The sequence below is a fragment of the Notamacropus eugenii genome, chromosome 6 (genome assembly GCF_028372415.1).
Source record: "Notamacropus eugenii isolate mMacEug1 chromosome 6, mMacEug1.pri_v2, whole genome shotgun sequence".
NCBI classification, from domain to species: domain Eukaryota; kingdom Metazoa; phylum Chordata; class Mammalia; order Diprotodontia; family Macropodidae; genus Notamacropus; species Notamacropus eugenii.
Genome location: NC_092877.1, coordinates 206,397,551 through 206,418,954, shown reverse-complemented (window position 1 = coordinate 206,418,954; position 21,404 = coordinate 206,397,551). Strand labels below are relative to the sequence as shown.

Genomic DNA, 21,404 nt, shown 5'->3' with positions numbered 1-21,404 from the left:
AGATTCCTGACTTTTTTTGTTCTTCCAGAAGAATTTTGTTTTATTTAACCTACTTCTACAAAATAATCCACAAGTAATTTGAATGTCATGGAACTAAACCAGTAAAGCAATTTAGGTAGCACTGTCCCTTTATTACATTAGCACAGTCAAATCACAAACACTCAATCTCTCTTCCCTGATTTGTCTTTCTTTAGTTCTGTAAAGAGAATATTATGTAATTAGAGTATTCATATAAATCCTGTGTATGTTTTGAGAGGCAACCTCCAAGTATTTTATCTATTCTGCATTTGTTCTGAATGGAATTGCTTTTTTTTCTTCTCTTCCTGCTGGAAAGAATTGCCAATATACAACTTATAATTAATGTGAGTTATTTATATCCTGCTACTTTACTGAAGTTATCGATGGTTCCATTTAATTTTAGTTGAATATCTAGGGCTATCTTCCGGTGTTCTTTCCTCTCTGCTACTCCACCTCAAATATATATTTTTTCTGAAAAACAAAAACCAAAAAACTAACGTCTTCTATTCCTGTTTCAGTTTCTAACACTACTCCTTCCCTCATTTACAAGTAGACTCCCAGCCTTCCGAATTCAAACGATGGAAAAGAATGTTTTGGCTCCCAGGCCAAAGAGCCTCAGAAATCCAGGATTCCAGCTGTAGTGTACAATGGCCTGTTTCCTTTCTCCTTTCTCCGATTCACTGATACACAGTATTATGTATCCTTGGGCTGGGAGCAATGGGTTCTTTAGCTTTCTTGTTGATGAATTCTTATTCCAAATTCTCTTGGCACTGATCCCCTTTTCCTGGCTGCTATGTATGTAATGAGTCTCTTGCTTCAGGGTGGTTCGGCATCTAAGAGCAGCAAAATAATCAACTTCCACTCCCAGAGCAAGTGGTAGTGGCAGGGAAAGCCACCACTGGGGAAATACCTGCAGCTTTCTGGAGTTCTCCAGCAGGGCTGACAAGTCAAGGTTTTACATTCCTTTCCTGGCTACCTGACAGCACAACCGCTGGCTTATGAAACAAATGAACAGGTTCATTTTCACGCATTTCTGATCAGCACGTAATTAAAGAACATAATTCCAGAGAGACAGTCCAATGCCCAAAGCAGCTGAAGAGATCCAATGAATGAAGAGTCAAACAATAATATAAAATGAAAAGCCATTTCCCAAAAGATAACTGGTCAAAAGACATGGACAAACAATTCTCAAAAGAAATCCCAATGTTGCAACTATATGAAAGACTGCACTCCTGTTTAAGTTGGCTTACTACATGTCAATGCTTACTAAATCCTGGCTTATGGGCTGGCTAAATTAAAAAAAAGCTTTGGCTAAAGTGACTGTGGGGGAGAGCAAATGTTAGGAGAGTAAATGTTACATGGACATGCTCATAAATTTAAAAGTCTGTGGTTTTTTAGGAGTCAACAATTTGATCTATTTTCAAAAAGTCAGTATAATACTTATATTCCCTTTTCTCAAGCTACCAACTTTCCCCTTCATCATCATATCCTCACCTCTAACAGATACTACTGCCAATAATGAATACCTTAAAACAGCCATGGTCTTCCTCATAAGTCTTTTTTTTTTCATTTTTCAGTATGAAAGCTCATTTTCTGAATAAAGAATTACTATCTTGTACTGGAAATTGAGGGGATGCCCATCAACTGGGGAATGGCTGAACAAGCTGTGGTATATGAATGTGATGGAATACCACTGCGCTATAAGAAATGATGAACAGGCAGACTTCAGAGACGCCTGGGAGGACTTATATGATCTGATGCTGAGTGAAGTGAGCAGAGCCAGAATATTATACACAGTAATATCCACAGTGTACAAGAACTGTTTCTGATAGACTTAGCCCTTCACAGCAATAAAAGCGCCTAAAACATTTCCAAAGGACTCATGACACAAAATGGCATCCACATCCAGAGAAAGATCTATGGAGTTGGAATGCAGAATGAAGCAACTATTTTCTCCTTTGTTATGTTTTATTTTTCTCATTGTTTCTCCCATTTGTTTTAATTCTTCTATGCAATATGACTAATGAGAAAATATATTTAATAGGAATATATGTATAGAACTCATATAAGATTGAATGTCATCTTGAGGAGGGAAAAGGGAGGGAAGGAGAGAAAATTGGTAATTTATGGAAGTGATTGTTGAAAACTGAAAACAAATAAATTAATAAATTTGGAGGGGGCAAGAATGACTATCTTTTGGCATGAACAAACACAAAGTTTCATATCATATATACAATTGCTTCTTTTCAACAAGTCAAGCAATAACATAAACTAAGGAGCCATTCCTCGATAGATAAGTGCTTAATATGAACAGATAGTTCTCTGAAGAATTGTCAACTTAGCAACCATGTGAAAGATAGTGCTCTGTTCTCACCATGAACTCTACAATCATCTCTGCTAAAGTCTAAGTCACCTGATTCACCTTGCTACCTATGCCAAAGAGCATGCCCTGGAAGAACTTTTACCCAGAGGTCCATACTTCACTTCCATCTCTCCAAGCCCTGCCCATAACCTTGTCATCAAGTACCTACAGATCTTCCCCCCCCCCCCCACTTCTCTTAGCTCTAGAACCATGAACATGGTATGTCAATTTACACTTACAGGGTTGCACTCATCATACCTACAACTTTCCTAGCCAAAGTGCCACTTTCTGGCCATGATTCCCTTATATGTGTTGGCTTCCCTATGAATATGTAAGCTTCTCGAGGACAGGCATTGCTTTTGGATTTGTGTCCTTAGTGCTGGGCACATAGTAAGCATTTAATAAATGCTTTTTCATTCATTCATTCCCTGCTCCAAAACATTAAGAGAAAGGAAAATCCTAAGAACTTTGAGGTTCTTCTTCTCTTCCTCAGCAAATTAGTAAATATTGTTATAGTCAATGGTGGTGGTGGTGGTGGTGGTGATGTATGTCCTTTGCTTTCGAAGGGGACCATGACATCAGGAAAGTGATGTCATGGCTTACAAGTGAATTGGATTTAAAAGAGGGAAGGCTGTGCAAAGTCATCAGCCTCACTTTCTCCTCTGTAGCCATCTGATTCCAGTGGCAAGATATAGATCTGGATGACTGAAAACAGCCCTAACTGCAGTGGGAGACCTTAGCTTTTTTAAGCTAAGATCTTTCCCAGGTCTCAGTTTAACTCCCCACTAAAAGTCTTTTGCAATTGGTGTTTCCTAGGTACTTTTTTAGGGAAGCATTTTCCAGTGCCTTGCTTAAAAGAACACGCCAGAAGACAGACACAATCAGGCCAGACATGGAAACATTCAGGGGAGGACAGGTGACATGTGGGGACCAGAGAGAGGCACACATTAACCCAACATGAATGGACAAAATACAAAAATGCAGACTCTCAGTTGGTTGGGTAGACTAAAACCATGGACTCTTCTTTCAGCCCTGGAGGTCTCAAAGCAAGCCCTGATTCAGCAGTGATGAGAGGTGTCACTCTGCAGGTACATTCCTCAGCTTTCACTTTTTTTTAAGGTTTCTTTTTCTGGTGAGGGGTAAAGAGGAGTGGGAGGCTACAGAGTACGTGTGTGCGTGCGTGCATGTGTGTGTGTGTGTGTATGTGTGTTTTACATGAAATACACTTGAAACAAAGAGAGAAACACAGAGTTAAAATAAGGGCTTGGAGCAGAAATAGTTATATCTCAGTTCATATAAATTCAATGTTGAAGAAGTTGTGGAAAGGCAGTCATACCAATTGGTGGGTTGACCCAAGATTACAAGTGAAGGTCATCTATACCAGAAGGTCAATATTAATAAGAAAGGTGCTATATACAACAAAATATTTATGGCAGCAAAGAACTGGCAACAAAAAAAATGCCCATCAAGTGGAGAGAGGCTAAACAAACTAAAGTAGATGATTGTAACTGAATGTAAGAAATTATGAATATAATGAATTCAGAGAAGCATGAGAAGGCTTTCATGAGCTGTTGAAAAGTAAAGTAAGCAGAACCATGAAAACAACACATGCAATGACTACCACAGTGTAAATGGAAGGAGTATAGCAATGAATGAAACTACAAGGACCAAGCTCAAACCCAAAGAAGGAAAAGAAAAATGGGCCTCCCTCGTTCTATGCAAAGGCCCATTCCTAGGAGTGTGGAACACGACATGCAATGTTAGACTTGGCTGAAGTATTGGTTTGCTTTGTTCATTGGCTTTCTTTTCCTTTTTGTATTCTTTCTTATAAGGGATGACTCTCTGGGAGGGAATACATTAAGAAATATAAGTGAACGAGATATCAATAAAAACCTTTTTTCAAAGGAGCTCCAGATGTATCCCTATAGAATATAATGAGTTTTCATCAAGTCATATTTCTCAAAGTGCAGTCAGTTACTATAGTCCAACAAATCTGTGATCTGCTAAAGTTATGCCAAAGAGAATAAATAAAATGTTTGAAGGCTCCTTTTAAGTCACATTTAAACTGAAAGACATAAAACTTTTAAGCCTTTACTACCAAGACCACATATAGCCATAACTCAACAGCACATAGTTTTTAATTTATCATTCTTAAGTTATGAAAGTTACAGATTACAGCTTTTCTGTCTAAAGAACTGTGATATTCATGGTTTGGGGTCATCCTTTTGGAGGCAATAGGAAGGGGAACAAGGGACATGGAGAAAGTGAGAGTGTCCAGCGATGTGTTGGTAAATGTTTAACAACCAGCTCTCCAAAGGAAAAGAACTAGATCATGATATGCTTTTCGATTTAACTTGCATTATTAGCATTTTCTCCATCACTTTCTCAAGACTAGACTAAAAATCAAGACTTGATTTTTAGTGTTGGTTGACTTCCAGGTAAAAATATTCACACTAAAATTTAACCAAAGGCTAGCTAGTTCAGGCTGGCTTCCCTCACACTGCTGACATCCTACACCCCTGCCCATAGCTCCACCCCACCCTCCTCCCCAAAAAAAGAAAAAGAAAAGAAAATGAAATTAGGTTAAGATGGTAACCAGGGAAGCCCAGCATGGCAAAAGAAGTGACAAATAGGTGTAGAAAGTGTAGGTGAAGGTGTAGGGAGTTAAGGTAGCCCTTACCACTTTGTCTTGGAGAGAAGAGGATGATGGAATAACTGTTTATGCCGTTAAGCTCTATGTAAGAACCTCTGATCTTTTGGCATGAACAAGTAGCACTACCTCCTTGCACTGATGACCACCTCTCTGAGTCCAACTACCAGAACTATTAGGAGAATGGAGAATACAGAAAAGGAAAATAGGATAACTGCCATAAAGATGAAAATGTATCTGTCCACAGAGCCATATTTACAGGTATATATCATTTATAGGGAGACAGACAAAATGGTACAGAGGGAAGAGCATTAGATTTGGAGTCAGAGGATTCCCCCCAAAAAATTCTAGTTTGATTAAGTATCTTGAATTCTCTAGGTTTGTTTCCTTATCTATAAAGTTGAGGGTTAGATAGATGATCTAATTCTCGATTCTAATAGAATCATTTTTGTTATTAATAATAATTTTCAAAATAGCACATTTTGGGGAGGGAATGAACTAACTAAAACTACTAATACAAAACGGATTACCATTCTTACAGATGAGGTAATAATCACACATTTTTTAAAAATTTATTTTATTTTGCTTTCAGGGCTGTATTCTCTTCCTCTTACTTTCCCCTCCCTCCTCATTCCTATTAAAAAAAAACAAGTAAAACAAAGCCCATTAAAACATATACAGTCAAGCAAAATAAATTCTTCTTTCGGTCATGTCTAAAAGTGAAAAATATAATTCAGTCTGCTTTCTGAAGATGTGAAGCATATGTCATTATGAGTCCTCTAGAGCTACGGTGAAAATGATTTCATTTTTAATAATCATTCAAAGTTGTTTTAGTATATTAACTTAATTACACCTCTTGTGATAAAGATACTTGATTATTTCTCTTCTCGAAAGGGAAATAAATAATACTTCTCAGAAACTAGACAGTGGTCTGTCTTAGGGAAGACCCAGTACTGCATCACTGTATAATCAAAAGGAGAGAGTAGAGAGGTAACTCCTTCCTCAAACCCCAAAATTCATGCCAGTCAGCATTTTGAGAAGATGTACAAAGACCAATCTACAGAGTTGGTATTTGCACGCTGGGAAAAAGTGAAAATGTACAATGTGATAGGTCACTTTTGATATGGGGAGGTGGGGGGGTGGGAATTTTTCTTCATAAAATAAAAATTCTAGTTCTTTATCATTTTATTGAGACCATTACAAAAGAGAAAAATTTTGTCCTAAATATAACATATTCAACCAGCATCTGTTAAGGCTCTGTTGGTGTTTTAAAATTCTCTCCCTACATCTCCCCTACCTCTACTTCCCTACCCCCCCAACAACAAAGAAGCTCCTCTTTTAACCTACAGTAGTGGCAAGCAACACTGAGTGTATGGAAGAAACTTCTTTTGAGAAAATGGAGAAAATATTCTTTTCCGTCACACTCATGATTTCATGATTTCACATTTACTCAGACTGTTGGGCTACAGCTAACCTAGCTTCAATGAAAGACTTTTCCTCCCCAGAGGCAAAAGAGAAATGGATTGTTGCCAGATGTTCTGGGGTCCACCCTTGTACTTCACCACAAAGACTGGGAAGTGTCATCTGATTTGACTAGTATTGGCTTGTTGGACCAGGCGTCTCAAAAGCTTAAAGAAAACAAAAAACAACTTGATGCTTTAGAGCTACAAGATACAGATTCAAATCCTTTCTTTAAAAAAGTCAACAGTAATTTTATTACACAGACTATTTAGTATATCCTCAGTCTTGAAAGTCAAGTAGTATTTGCAGCTGGAGATATTTAAGAGGTTGGATAGAAACATTTAAATGTTGTAAATGAGTTATTACCATTAAATAACCAAAAAGAAACACTATCAGTGGCATTTTCCTTGGAAACCAAGGTTAAAAATTGCGGTGGAGTCAACTTTATTTACTCAAGGGCTAATTATTCAGTTTGTGGACTGCTGGTGCTACTGATTTTTCCTTCCTAATATCTCTTATTCATCTCTTTTCTCTTCCCTCCCACTGCTACTTCTATCACCTTAGGCCAGAAGTTCTTTGTCTCACATCTGGATTACTTCAATGATTTCTTCCTCTTCCACTAGGTTATATCCTCTTCAGTCAATCCTGCATAGCATGCAATTTTAGAGAAAAGTTCCATCCAAAATAATTATTATTTTTAGAAGTCCACAGGATCATGGCAAGGTGATGCAATGATTAGAGAACAGGCCTTAAGGCAACATAAGACACCTTCTCTGCAACTTACAGTGTTAGACTGCTCAAACTACAACAACAACAAAAAAAAACAACTAACATTTATGTGGCACTTTAAGGTCTGCAAATATGAATTCATTTGATCCTCAACAACCCTATGAGTTAAGTGCTATTATCCCCATATTCCAGATGAGAAAACTGAGGCACGGAGCAGTTAAGTAACTTTCCCAGGGTCACATAGCTAATAAGTTTCTGAATTCAGGTCTTCCTGACTCCAAGTTCTTCCATCTATGAACTGTGAAACTTAACTGCCTAGAGCACTGATATGTTAAATGAATTGCCCAAGGTCATATGTATTAGAAGCAAGACTTGAACCCAGAAATTTCTGGCTCTGAGGGCATCTCTCCATAAGATTATGCTGCCTCCTTCAGTTCTTTCCTACTACAAAAAATACTGCTTTGAATATTTTGGGGAGGGGAGAGCGTGTGTATAAAAGATAGATAAAAAGATAGATATGTGTATGTACGAATATGAATATGTGTGTTAATAAAATTTTTTAAAAATCAATACCTTTTGGCTCAGAGACCTCACTACCAGGCATCAATCTCAAGAAGTTCAACGATTTAAAAAAAGGAGATATATGCATGTATGTGTGTATATACACACACATACACAAACACACATATAAAAGGGCCATACACATGTATATGCATATATATAAAAGAAAATCATGTATGCATGTATTCATATACACGTATATGCATACTGTGTGTATATGTGTATCTTTCCTTTTTTTATTATTGACCTTAAAGTTAATGCCTTGCAATGATGTCTCTGAGCTAAAAGGTATGGATATTTTTACTTTCTTAGCATGATTCAAAATTCATCATTTTCCTTTCCCTTCCTCTATTATTATCAGACCATTTTCATTGCTTATTGTTATCAGTGAGACCTTCCCCTCTTCTAATTTACTGCATCTTTGGTCTTGAAAACCAAAAACCTTAGCTTTTTAGTATTATGTGTAAAGTAACTATATACAGGCTTTAAATGAAGCCTGGGTACTTTGGTGGTTCAGCCTCCACCACCTCATTTCATTTTTTGCTTCTTTCTAGGTTCTCCGTTCTTTTGCAGAAAGCTGAGGTTGCCAGACAGCCAAGTTCCAAATAGGTGAGGTCGGAATATGCTCTGATTTCGAGTTCTCCTTCTCTAGGAACATATATGCTGGTGTCACAAAATAAATAAAGGAATGAAATGAAGAAAGGTAACAGTGCTAAAGATGCTAACAGTTTTTGTTCAGAGTCTTCTCCAAGATTTATTAAAATAAAATAAAAAAAGAAGCCCAACCTACAGTACTGGGTATGCCTCCTATTAACAGTGTTTTTAAAAAATATTTTCATGGAAGTAAAACTATGAAGAAACACCTCTGAGAGAGCGATAAAGTGCCAATTTCCTGCTCACAGCTTGGTCTAGAACTCCAGGCACATGCCTTTAAGAAAAATCACATTTATAATCAACATAAGGTTGTTGGTTTTCTTTTTTTCTGTTGTTTTTAAGGTTCTGATATGTAAGTGGCACCATACTCCCAATTTTTGTTTCCTTTTAGTGAGTTTCAGCAAGCAAATGCCTTTTTTAAAGAATCTAGGACATACTTTAAAACAATATATATGACAGCAGTCAATAAATCTCCATGTCTACAGAGAAGGTTGCATTAAAGCACATTAAGAAGAGCTATTAGCAGTGGAGACATATGGAGTAGAGGAAAACATGCTTCTGCCGTTCGCTCTCAGGAGCAGGAGATCTTTAACAGTTTTCTATAAATTATATATAGTAAATCATCAGAACTTGCTACTTTTCCCACTCACAAGTCTCAATGTGCAAGAATACAACTCATCTGCTAACATTCAAATTTAAAATAACTGTTTTGGTAAAAACACACCAAACATTTCTTAAGTGTCCTATGGTATGGTGGAAAGATATAGAGGCAGAGATCCCGGACTCATACCCTGTCTTTGCTATTTAAAACTTATGTGATCATTGGCAAACGACTTCACCTCTACATGACTCAGTTTTCTCTTCTGTAAAATGAAGGGGTTGAACTAGGTGGCCTCTAACATTTCTTCCTACTCCAAATTCTAAGATCCTACTAATCAACAAAGAAGCTTTTCTTTGCTTTCTGAATGGTTTCATTGAAAACATCTCTCTCAGGATCAGTAATGGTTGAATGAAAATTAGAGATCTCAGTGCCCCCATCTAACCCTCTTTAAAATAAAATGGTTTCCAAACTATGGTTTATGAATGTAATGGAATACTATTGCACTATAAGAAATCATTAAGTAGATGGTTTCAGAGAAACCTAGGAAGATTTGTATGAACTGATGCGGATGAAGGAAGCAAAACCAGGAGGAAAATATATACTATAAAAATAATATCAAAATGAACAGTTTTGAAAAACAATTTTAAAATCAACCTAATGATCAACTATGAATCCAGAGGACCCGTGATGAAAAATGCTACCTACCTCTTCACTGAAAGCTAATGAATAAAATAAATAAAATAAAACATATTTTTGATAGGGCAAATATAGGAATTTGCTTTGCCTGACCATGTATATTTGTTACAAGGTCTTCGTTTTTTCTTTTCTTTCTCATAGGGAGGGGGATGGAAAGGAGGAAGAGAGAGAAAATGCTTGTTAATTGAAAAATAAGTTTAAAAATAAAATAAAACACTTCCTCACTCTTTGAACTGTTCTCTGTCCCCTGACATGTCAGATGCTAACATGTCCAAATATAAATAAGGAGGCTTTGCTTGTAGTTTTGGCACTTGCCATTGGGCCAGCTGGAGCAGTTTGTTCCTGAAGGGTAAGCATCTGCCAAATGTTCAGGTGCTTCAATGAATCTGTTAGAGGGAGGCTGGGAGTTAACAGTAAGGGAAAAAGAAGGGGAGGGGAGGGGACAGATCGGATTTCTTCTTCTGGGCTCTTCACTGACAGCTCTCTCAGTATTCTGAGCAGCTGAAGGTTATACAGGGTTTGAGCTTGTAAATGGAAAGGCTGACGTGCCATTCTAAAAGTGGTCATTCTTAATTCCACTGTGTGTGTGTGTGTCTGCTTCCAGTCCTGAACACTCCTTCATCTCCTACTTCCATGTCACTGTGGCTCAGGGTTTCTAGATTACACAGCTAATTCCTCAACCTCCAGTCTGATTTATTTCAGGTCTTTACTTCTGGATTCTTCTTTCCCCTAAAATAGACTGCTGACTTTCTTCTGGTCCCATAGGCAATCACTCCGTGATTCTGATCGCTTATCTAGAAAAGCTCTTCTAACCATAACAGCGTGTGTCTAGAGTTCTTGAAAATATATAAAAGCACTTCGCTAAATTCTCTTATTCCCATTTTATAGATGAGAGGCTGGATGATGTGTCTAACATTAAAGAGCTATTCAGAAGCAGAATCAGGACTTGACCTTGGAACCCCAGAATGCCACATCAATACAGAGTATTTGAAAGAAAGTGATTTTTAGTCCAGAAAACTAGGTTTAGACCTTGGCTCTCATTATCAGTTTGACTTTGGGCAAGTCACCTAAACTGTCTAGATTTCATTTTCCTGTCTATAAAATAAAGAGTTTGACTAGAAGACCTCTAAGGCTTCTTCCAGTTCTAAATGGCCCAATCTTAAAATTGGTGTTCTTTTCAAACACTGAAGTAAGACGAAGGAAAAGAGCTCACCATAGGACAAAGATTTACCCCCTTCAAAACTGTTATCCATTTGAAAAGTTCATGTTCAGGAAAGATTAATACAGCATAAAATTTATCCCATACAGGGGAAAAATATAGAGAAATATATATGTGGTCAAGTTGTCCAGTCCCAGGTTAAGATTCTTTATATATATCCATTATTATTATTGTTGTTTTTTAGAGCCCAGTATATTATGGCTGCTTGATGAATCAATCAACAAATGTTTATTAAGCTCCTACTATGGCTTAAGAGTGATTATCAATAGTAACTGTGGCTCTTTTGCTCCCAGGTTGATTTATTTAATTTTTTTCTTTTGCTCCTTAAAGGGGCCATTCCCTGATTACTTCTTAAAGAAACCTATTCACTGAATGGGTGTCACCTCACTCTAAGTGAGTACTGAATAGGCCTTAGGAGAAAAAGGCCAAGGTCTCCCTTGCATCCCGGGCCATCTCCAGTCATCCTGATGAATATCTGGTCACTGGACCCAGATGGCTCAGAAGGAGAAAGTGAGGCTGGTGACCTGCACAGCCCTCCTTCACTCAAAACAAAGTCAAGTGCAAATCATGTCATCATTTCTCTGATGTCATGGTCTTCTTCAAAAATGAAGGACAAACAGACAGCAACAATGGTCCAGGCACTGGGAGAGACAAACACGATGAACAATTCCTACCCAAAAGGACAAATAGGGGAATAAATGTTTTTAAAATATAGCATAAACATAAAGTTAATAACTATAAACAACCAAGTTGTTCAATATAAGGGAGGCCAGTAGTTGTTAAGAGGATTGGGCTTATCACGGTGACCAAGCTTTAGAATTCACGCAAAGAAGCAGTTATGTAGTCCATCTCTCCATCCTATTCTCCACCTCCAGCCCCACCCACAAACCCATTCAGTTGAGTGAGAAAGACTGACATGGTCAGAAATTGTTTTGGTTTTTTTTTTTAGGAACGAAAACAAAAGAACTGATTGGTATTATATAAAGCAACAAGATTTGTTACCATAGTGATTTTTCCACTATTTTGGTCCGGAAAACTTCTTCCTGGTCCAGGTTTACAGTACAGTAGCAATCTCTCATCTTGTTTGGCCCCGGATAAGTAGGAAGATTTTTGGCTTCTCCTGAAAGACAAAAATAGAATGTACACTTTTCTTAGCACAGAGACATTTAGTCCACATACTCATTTCCAATTCATGATACATTCATTTCACACTAACCAGACGGCTTCCTTGTCTGAATGCTCACTGGTGCCTTATATGGCCTTGATTTCCTTATTACTGTAATGTGTTAACATCTAATAATAGAATCACGTGTTCCTGTTTACAGTACAAGGTAACACACTGCTACTGGTATTCTGTATTCTCAGACTATGCCAGAATTAAATTATATGAACTAATTTACTAAAACTGAAACTAAATGCCCCTTTGTCTGACCAGACACAAGCTATGAAATTAGGAATTATACCACCCTCTATTCCAAATTGAAAACTCTTATTTTACATTTCATATTGTCAGTACTCAGTTGGAGAAGAAGATGGAGAATGCATAGGAGGGCTACATTAACCATTCTATTTACAAACCCAAACCACCATACTAGCCTTCAACTCCTTGGAAAATAGAAACCTACCTGTTGGTTTAAATCTCAGAAGAGGAAATCTGATCTAGGCCCCAATTTTTTTTCTCCACCTTCACCCCCAGTATCTAAGTCCAAACTTCACTGAAGGACCTTAAGATTTGGGAACTATTTATACTTCAAGAGCAGACGTCAGTCTGGCTAAGTCTAAAGTGTCCGTACTGCAAAAGATCCTTATTTACACTTTTTGTCTGCTTAGGGATTATTATCAGAATCCCTTTCACCACGGTATTCTACTTGGGGAGGTGGGAGCCGGGTGGGGGGAGTAAAAGGAGGAAGAAAGTAGTAGGAAACAACACAGTTGATTTGTGAATGGAAAGAGAACAGACATGAATGAAATTCAAGCAACAGTCACAAGGGTAGCTTTTTAATGGGACATCTGCCGTTCAGTGTAAGTCAGTTCTATTGCAACAAATGCCTCTTTCAGTCTCCGGATTCCCAAAGGGCTTTGACACTAACAGAAGTCATTTTGGCTTCTAATGACATCTTGTGTAAAATGTCCTCGGCAGACATTGTTCAAGGAACACAACACGAAATGATGGGGGCTCCGGCAGCACAGCTGACCGACACAACATAGCGAAGGCCAGCTTCTGTTCAAAGCTTTCAACTCCAACTAAGTATTCGAGCAGAAGCTGGAAAAGCACATAGGACAACATAGATTTTTTCAGGCCTCCAGCTTTAGAGCTTAGAAGCTGAATACTCCAAAGCCAAAGTTGGAAATGGTCCCACCAACAGAGCCATTCTTCTGAGGAGTTTCCAAGTATTTCTGTTTTTGCAAGTGTCCTTATAGTTCTAATAATTCAGCAGAGCACTTTGTTTATAGGTTCTTTATACTGCAAAGCCCTCTGTCCTCCACAGAAGACGTACTGTACATTTGAGGCAGTTATTTTGATTCTTCACTTTTGTTTCCTTCTGGGACTTTCTTTGAAATCACCTTGGAATGATAGGTTTTTGTTTGTTTCTGTAAGTTGGAAGGGACCTCAGAGGCAATCTGATCTGTGGAAAGGGAGGTCCAGAAAAGTCACATAACTTGCTCAAGGTCACACAACTAGTAAATAACAAATAATAAGACTCAAACCCAAGAACTCAGTCTCTAAATCCAGTTGTCTTTCAACTGTCCCAAGCATGCTTTCACTTTTTCCCACTTTGTCTTTACGTTCAATGCAACACTCAACAAGCTTTTCTTCTTTTTCTGGAATAGAAAGTTTGACTTTCTTCAGATCCAAGCCATCTTCATTAAAGAATCAGAAAATTACAAAATAAGAATTTTAAAGTTAAAAAGAAACTTACAGATCATCTCACTTTAAACATGGGTGTATATATATGTGTATATATATATATATATATATATACACACACACACACACATATATATATATATACACACACATATTTATGCTTATTTGAGTCATTCAACAATTGACCTTAAAAAGCAACTTAATTTCCTTTTAAAGTTTCACTTTAACACCATTTTAAAACTCTTTATTATTTTGACTGAGCAAAACAGAGAATTAAAGCTTTTCTCTAAGTTTCCAACATGTTCCAAATTGCATAGGTCACTTTTCTGCATACATACATAGTCTCTGTGTGACTGAACAGCATGGTCTGTTGGATAGCATACAGGACTTGGGAACTGGAGAAAACCTGGGTTTTAATTCTGCCTCTGATACCTACCAGCTGCGTGACTTTGATCAAGTCACTTATTCTCTCTTGGCCTCAGTTTCTTATCTGTAAGATGGTGTTGAACAAGATGACCTCTACAATCCCTTCCTGCTCTAAATCCTATGACCTTAAAGAGGGGACATACTGCTGACGAGACTAAATTTCCTCACCTATAAGATGTAAAACATCCTCTGCCACAAAGGAATTAAAGAATTATCAGAATTGTCTTTGAAACTTACCTAAACAGAGGCATTTTCATATTCCATGCTATTTTTTTTAAACCCTGAGTTGAGCATAGAAAGAAAGTCACACAAGAAAAGCCAATCTGTTAACAGGCATATGCATCAAAGCTAAACCCTTAGGAAGTCGTTAAATGTCAAAAAACAGATTTTTATGAAGGATTTGAAGCATGGGAAAGGTCACATATGCACGTGCATACATGGTATGTGATACATTCACAAGCATGGAATCACATAATCCTATTCTTAGAGGCTGTAACACAACACAGTAGAGTAAGAACATCTTTTGGAGTAAGAACAAGCAGAGAACAGGTACAAATGAAGACACAAATGCCTAGATTGTATTTCTCTTATCCTGGGTCTACCCCCCAACCCTGCAACCAAGGGATCACAAGGGTGACCCACAAGGAATCATGGTGACCTTTTATAATTTCTGATTTTGTTTTTTTTCCTTTTAGAATTAAACAATTTACTGTCTCTTAACTACTAAGGCAGCTGGATGTCACTCATGTCTGAGCAAGGACGTTGATGATGTTGATAAAGCTTCAATTGAGCTCCCTAACCTTGGGGGAAGGGGTTGCAGAGCGGAGCCCAAACATGTTCAAATGCTTAGCTGCAAGTTTCTTTGTCTCTTAAAAAAAAATAAGACCAATTCCCCCACCACCACCACCAAAAAGAGAACCTTTCCGAATATGCTAGAGACATCTTCAGTGAGGAACAAAGAATTGAGGCTTTGTTCTCCTTTGTTACGAACAAATGTTTTTATTTTTGCCTCTTCCCCCTCCCTGAACTCCCACATCCAATCAGTTGCCAAGTCTTGTGAATATTATCCCTGAAATATCTATCTCATCCTGTCTCCTCCTCTCCATTCCCACTGCTACAACCCCAATACAAGTTCTCATTACCACCCACATGAACTATTAAAATAGCCTCTTAACAGGACTTTCCTATTTCCATTCTTTTCCCTAATCCCCACCTTAAACCAAACTGCTGTCGGATTAACCTTCCTAATTGGACAGGGCTGTTCACATCATTCCTCTGTTCATAATCCTTCAATGGTTCTCTTTATCTTCCAAATAAAATCTAGTCTATATTCAAGGCTCTCCAAAATCTGGTACCATCCTCATTTACCAGCCTTATCTTACTTACTTACCTACCACACCAATACTCCAGCTAAATGGCACCATGCACTGTACATCCTCCACACCTTTTTTGGCATCTTTCCCTAAACTTCTCCCCTTCTACCAGGTGAAATCTTACTTGACCTCTGAAGCCCAGCTTAAAGTTTTAGCTACTTCCTCTACCAAAGTCTTCCTAATTCAGTTTCCCCTCCACCCAAGCAGACAATATGCACTGAGAGAACTTTGCTAGTACTTTGCCCCACTCTTATGTATCTACCACGCATTGTCTTGTAATGCAGTTCTGTCTGCCCACTATGCAGTAAGCCCCATGTGAGAAATCTGAACTTTATATTTCCCAATACATATAGTAGGGGCTTAATAATTGCTCACTGAATTGAAAACAGGAGGGAGAGTATCTATCTTCTCTTTTGAATAGAGGTTTTTGAGAACCAATCCGCCGGTAAAGCCCTTTATCAACTTTTGAGACAGTCACCATTTATATGTGAAAATACTGCTTTGTTATAAACTGGTATTCTTACTCTCTGATTTGCATCACATTATCCCCATCTATTTATGCCAATATAGTAATATTCTGGTTCCTATGACAATGGCAAAACCAGTGAGGCTGGATAATTAATTTGAACCAAAATTAAAACCACTGAGTTTCCAGATGAGGGACAGAAGCAGTTGCTAAAATTGCCTCTGCATATCTGCATGATCCCAGCCCTCTTATCTGCCCATTTACAGCAGAAGAACCCCTAGTGGAGGAGAACATTTTAAAAGATGACAAATGCATATTAACACCTCATGCTGAGAGCTTCTCAGTATGTTTGTTAGCGGAAGAGAATACCATCGTGGGGGGGAGAGGGGGCAGGGAGGAGTATTTCTACATTATATTAAATGAGGATTGACTGAACCAGCATCTCTCTTCCATGTTGATTATCTATACCATGAGATTTTTAAAAAGCTAGGTTTTTCTGTCTCTAATGACATCTTTTTTAGGTAATCAGGATTAAATGATGAACTCAAGTCTTCCTAACTCCAGAGCTAATACTCTAATGACATTTTATGGATTTTTTAAAACCTTCTTTTTTGGGAGATTAGGTCAAGTTGCAGAACCTTAGAAATGAGTGGAACCTCAGAGATGATCTAGCCCAGTATTTCTCAACTGCCATTTATATGGCAATGTTTTACCACCAAAGGTCTTGATTACTTAAAACTGCATGTTTAAGAAATCTGAGTCCCCATTCTCTACCTTTTTCTTTCTGCTTGTGGCCTATTTTATCCATACTAGCCTTCTAGCCCTTTCTCTTTAAGCCATCCAAGAGCTGAGGTTACATAGGTTGGAACAAGTCAACAAAGTTACCCAGTAACTTTGGGTATGAATGGATCATGGTCTGCATTGTTTTTCACTTGCTTCAGCCATGTTCAACTCTTCATGACCCTATTTGGGGTTTTCTTGACCAACATACTAGAACGGTTTGCCATTTCCTTCTCCAGTTCATTTTACAGATGAGGAAACTGAGGCACACAGGGTTAAGTGACTTATCCATGGTCACACAGCTAGTAAGTATCTGAGACCAGTTGAGGGAGTATTTCAATCCACAGGATCACAAAACTGTTGAGAGGTGGCATGAGAGCATGGTATCATGGGAAGATCACTGTATTGATTTAGAGTCAGGAGAACTGGCTTCAATTCAAATCTCACCTCTATTCATTATTACCTGAGTGACCTAGGCAAAACACTTAACGTTTCCTCATCTATAAAATGAGGGAGTTTATACAAAAAGTGAGGTGACTCTCAGCTCTAAATCTTTTCCTACAAGTATCTTCTCAGCATTTACTTAAAGAAAAATATTCATTGGTTACTTTTGAAATGCCAAGCTTCAGAACATGTTCATGCCTGCACAAAGCACAGTCCCTAAGATGTACAACCACCGCTCTCACAGGTTGAGTGGAACATCCGTTTTAAACTACAGTCACAATAAATGCACCATGATACAGTGAACAAGAAGGCTGGGCTTGGAGCCAGAAGACTTAGGTTCCATCTCTGGTCTTCTATTTACTGCCTTACTACACTTACTACGTTAACCTTACTGCACTTACTATATGTTCTTACCCAAAGCACTTCATCTTTTTAGCCTCAGTTCCCTCATCTGTAAGATGAGAGACTTGGAGCCAGAAGACTTAGGTTCCATCTCTGGTCTTCTATTTACTGCCTTACTACACTTACTACGTTAACCTTACTGCACTTACTATATGTTCTTACCCAAATCACTTCATCTTTTTAGCCTCAGTTCCCTCATCTGTAAGATGAGAGACTTGGAGCCAATGAGTTCCGATGTCCCTTCCAATTCTCTATCTATGAAACAACGAAACCTTTGCAAAAACATAACAGTTCTTCCTGATTTACTAGAGGAAGTGGTAAGAAGAGAGTGGAGAACAACACACATACCTAATCAAAAGCATAGCTTTAAACAAAGAATCAGCACAGGGATGAGAAAAAGACACCTGAAGCTCTCTAAGTGTTGATGTTCCATTATAGGCAAGGAGGACTACAGCACAGGAACCAAAACAGACATTAGCATCTGAAAGGGCATCGTGCACAAACTATCATTAGCAATAATTCACTTTGTTACTGCTGCGTGCCTACATATCCTGTCAACAAGCTAACTTAACAAGTATGACAGGAAGACAAAACAAACGAAGACGGGGAGCTCAGAGCCCAGATTTCAAGTTTAAAGTGGAACTGTGCCCAGGCCACTGAGGGGCGTGAGAAAGAGTCATGACCTCCTTGGACACATTTCGCCCTCCCATGGATAGACTTAGCCAACAGCCTACGAAAGCACATCCTGGCAGAAAGGTATTTTCATATATACTCTCCGAAGAAGAAAAATATATGATAAAAAATAACAAAAGACAAAACACAGGTACTTTTGACAAAACAAGTCTGGAATACAATCAGACCAAGAATCCAAACACTGCTGCTCTCATCAACCATAGAGGTTTGGGTTCATTAATATCACATTCTTTACTTCTACCTGTCACATGCTGAAGAAGTGGTACTATTATTTACAACTTTCCCTACTCACTCTCAACCCACTCCCCTCCTCCAAAAACCAAATACTTATACTGAATTGTGTACAGGGAGAAGACTGGGGGGAAAGGGAGAGGACAAGCTCTAAAATAACAGACTTATTCTCCCTCTTTGGCTCTCAGTTTGAAGGTATTATATTCTAGTGGCCATAGATGAACACTCCAGGGCTCTTGAGTAACTAAGACAATAGATTTGGGAATGGTAGGAAAGTTAGAAGGTCATTTAGTTCAAACCTCTAATTTTATACACTAGAGAAACTGAGGCCTTGGAGAAGCCTTGGTTATGACTTGCTCAATGTCACACAGGTAAAAAGTGGGGTTTGAACTCAGGTCCTCTACCTCCAAATCCATTGCTGTACCCTGCTGCCTCTATGTTACTGCTTAATTGCCACAAACAAACAGACATTGTGGAAGACAATTAAACATTCATGGGACGACGAATTGAAGAGAGGTAGCCAACTTACCAACATGGAGAGTGAAGTATTTCCCCACTGTTTGATTCATGGCTGATCAAGGAAAAGGTTTTCCCTTGTTATAATTCAAACCTTCTCCCTTCGTGCTTATTCTTCTGCATCTTATTTTTCCCACGTTATTAATCTTAGATTGCCATGCAAAAAATAAATCAATACATGCCATGTTTTCCTCTATGCACCCTTCAATAAAACGTAATGAAGGCTAGAACTGGCATTTGTGTGTGTGTGTGTGTGTGTGTCTTTATATCCCCACTGCCCAGCACACAGTAAGCCTTTAATATATGTTCACTGAGTTATACCGCTGCAATTAGTAAACATATCCAGTGTAGGGTTCTGTTTATTTTATTTTATTATTTTATTTTAACTTGGTGGAAAAGGAGATGCTAGATGAATTGGTAAAAATATAGGATGGAGAACTAATGGGAAAGAAGAGCTCTAAGGTGTAGCCAAAGAAAACCCTCTCCTGAAAAATGGGAAGGGAAGGTAAAGAGGATGGGAACCCAAGAGACTAAGTTTATATATAGGATGGACTTGGGAAGAAGGAAGAATTTATTTAGGGTCATATGGCACAGGTGTGCCTCAAAGCTTGGAGAATTATGTCTACAAAGAAAAGGACTAAAAAAAGAAAATCTAAGAAAAGAAACTGAATAGTGTGATCCAATGGTACCAAAATGGGAGCAGAGACCAAGAAAAACAGATTAGGTTACCCAGTGAGGAACCAGAGAAGGATTAAAGAGAAGACAGAACTACTACCACCACCACTACCACCCCACCATCATCATCGTCTCCTAATAAAGGAAGCTTTTGTACCAGATGTGAGGAATTGCCACTAAAAGCAGGAAAGGGCAGCAGGACACCCATGTGTGTACACACAGACATACATACACACACACACAGAGAGCCACCAATCCCTAAGAAGATAACCACTAAGGAAAATAGAAGAAAAAACAAAGTATAACTAGAAAAAAGTCCAAATGTAGCTTTAGCCAGGAGAAATCTGAGCTATTCCTTCATTTTTTGATTCATTCAACAAACACTTAAGTTCCAATGGCAGAACCCCGTGATGGGTACCAGTGGAGATAAACAGTTTAGATAATTCAGTCCTTGTCCTCAGGGAGTTTACAATCCAGTAAGGGAATAAAATCAACAGTTATCACAGTAATATGAGACACATAATGCAAAAGAATGGTGGGAAAGAGTGCACTGTGAGGTATAAAAGGAAAAGTAACTATGAGACAAAGGGTAAGATCATGATACATTCAAGTAACCTAGTAGACCAATTAAGCTGGACAGCAGAGAACATGGAGAAAAGGACAATGAGAATGTTCTGGGGAATTTTGTTTGTTTGTTTTCACTGAATGACTAGTAGAGCTAGAATGCAATGAAGTCATGTGAAGCACGTCTGATATACAATGGATAGCTACCTTTAGTTCCCATACGGCTATGGAGAAGGGATATTTGTTTCTTTATGATTTACAGCATTCTGTTCATTTTTCACCAGCCTCACTTAACAAAAAAAATGATTCAAAAAAAAAATCTTCCGCATGTGCTTCTGGGGATTATTGACACCACGGCAATTCTTCTTGTGTCAGGAAGAGTAAATGGCCTGCCTTTATCCTAGAACAACATCTGAAGAAATGACTGCTGTTAACACTGTCATTCTTATACAGTGACACCTTTTAGTCACATGACAATTTGGAATTCAAAGTCATCTACAAATCCTCTTAGACCATCCAGCATCTTGTAACAGTGGAAGAGCCTATATTCGAAACTGGACAGTTTTATGATTAAAACATTCTATTTCCTTGAATAGATTTGTCTTTACTGCCTTGCTATTTTAGTGTCTGATATTAAATAGAACAAAAATCCATAAAACCTAGACTAGATTAGATTTCTAAATCAAGTTATAAAAGGTCCTTTGCATACTGATTCAGAAGTCTGGAAAATCAGATTTCCAGATGAATGTAGGTAATGGTAAAAAGCATCATTGGTGACAAGAATCAGCAGATTGATAGCCTGTGTGATCATTCAGCTTGAGTGGTGAGTTTAAGAATAATTCAAGAGCCCAAGTAAATGGAACCACTAAACCGTAAAATGCAAGTTTGAGCTGGAAAGGGCCTCACAGATCATTGCATCTAACTCCATCCTCGTACAGTAACAAGAACCTAAACAGAATCAATGATTTAGCCAAGGTCACCTAACAATAGCGGACAAGGGAGCACTTTTAGATG

The 21,404-nt window shown here is 38.1% G+C and overlaps 1 protein-coding gene across 3 annotated transcripts in view; it reads right to left on the bottom strand.

Annotated features, from left to right (window-relative positions):
- RASA3 (RAS p21 protein activator 3) overlaps window positions 1-21,404 on the bottom strand; it is a 283,743-nt gene that overhangs the window by 178,931 nt on the left and 83,408 nt on the right. For 2 of the 3 annotated variants that reach the window (XM_072621862.1, XM_072621863.1), the window contains exon 2: window positions 11,954-12,071. In XM_072621862.1, coding sequence (XP_072477963.1) covers window positions 11,954-12,071 — 118 coding nt within the window. Of the gene's footprint in view, window positions 1-11,953; window positions 12,072-12,576; window positions 13,260-21,404 lie in introns of those variants that run through there. The other variant, XM_072621864.1, reaches the window with a different exon arrangement.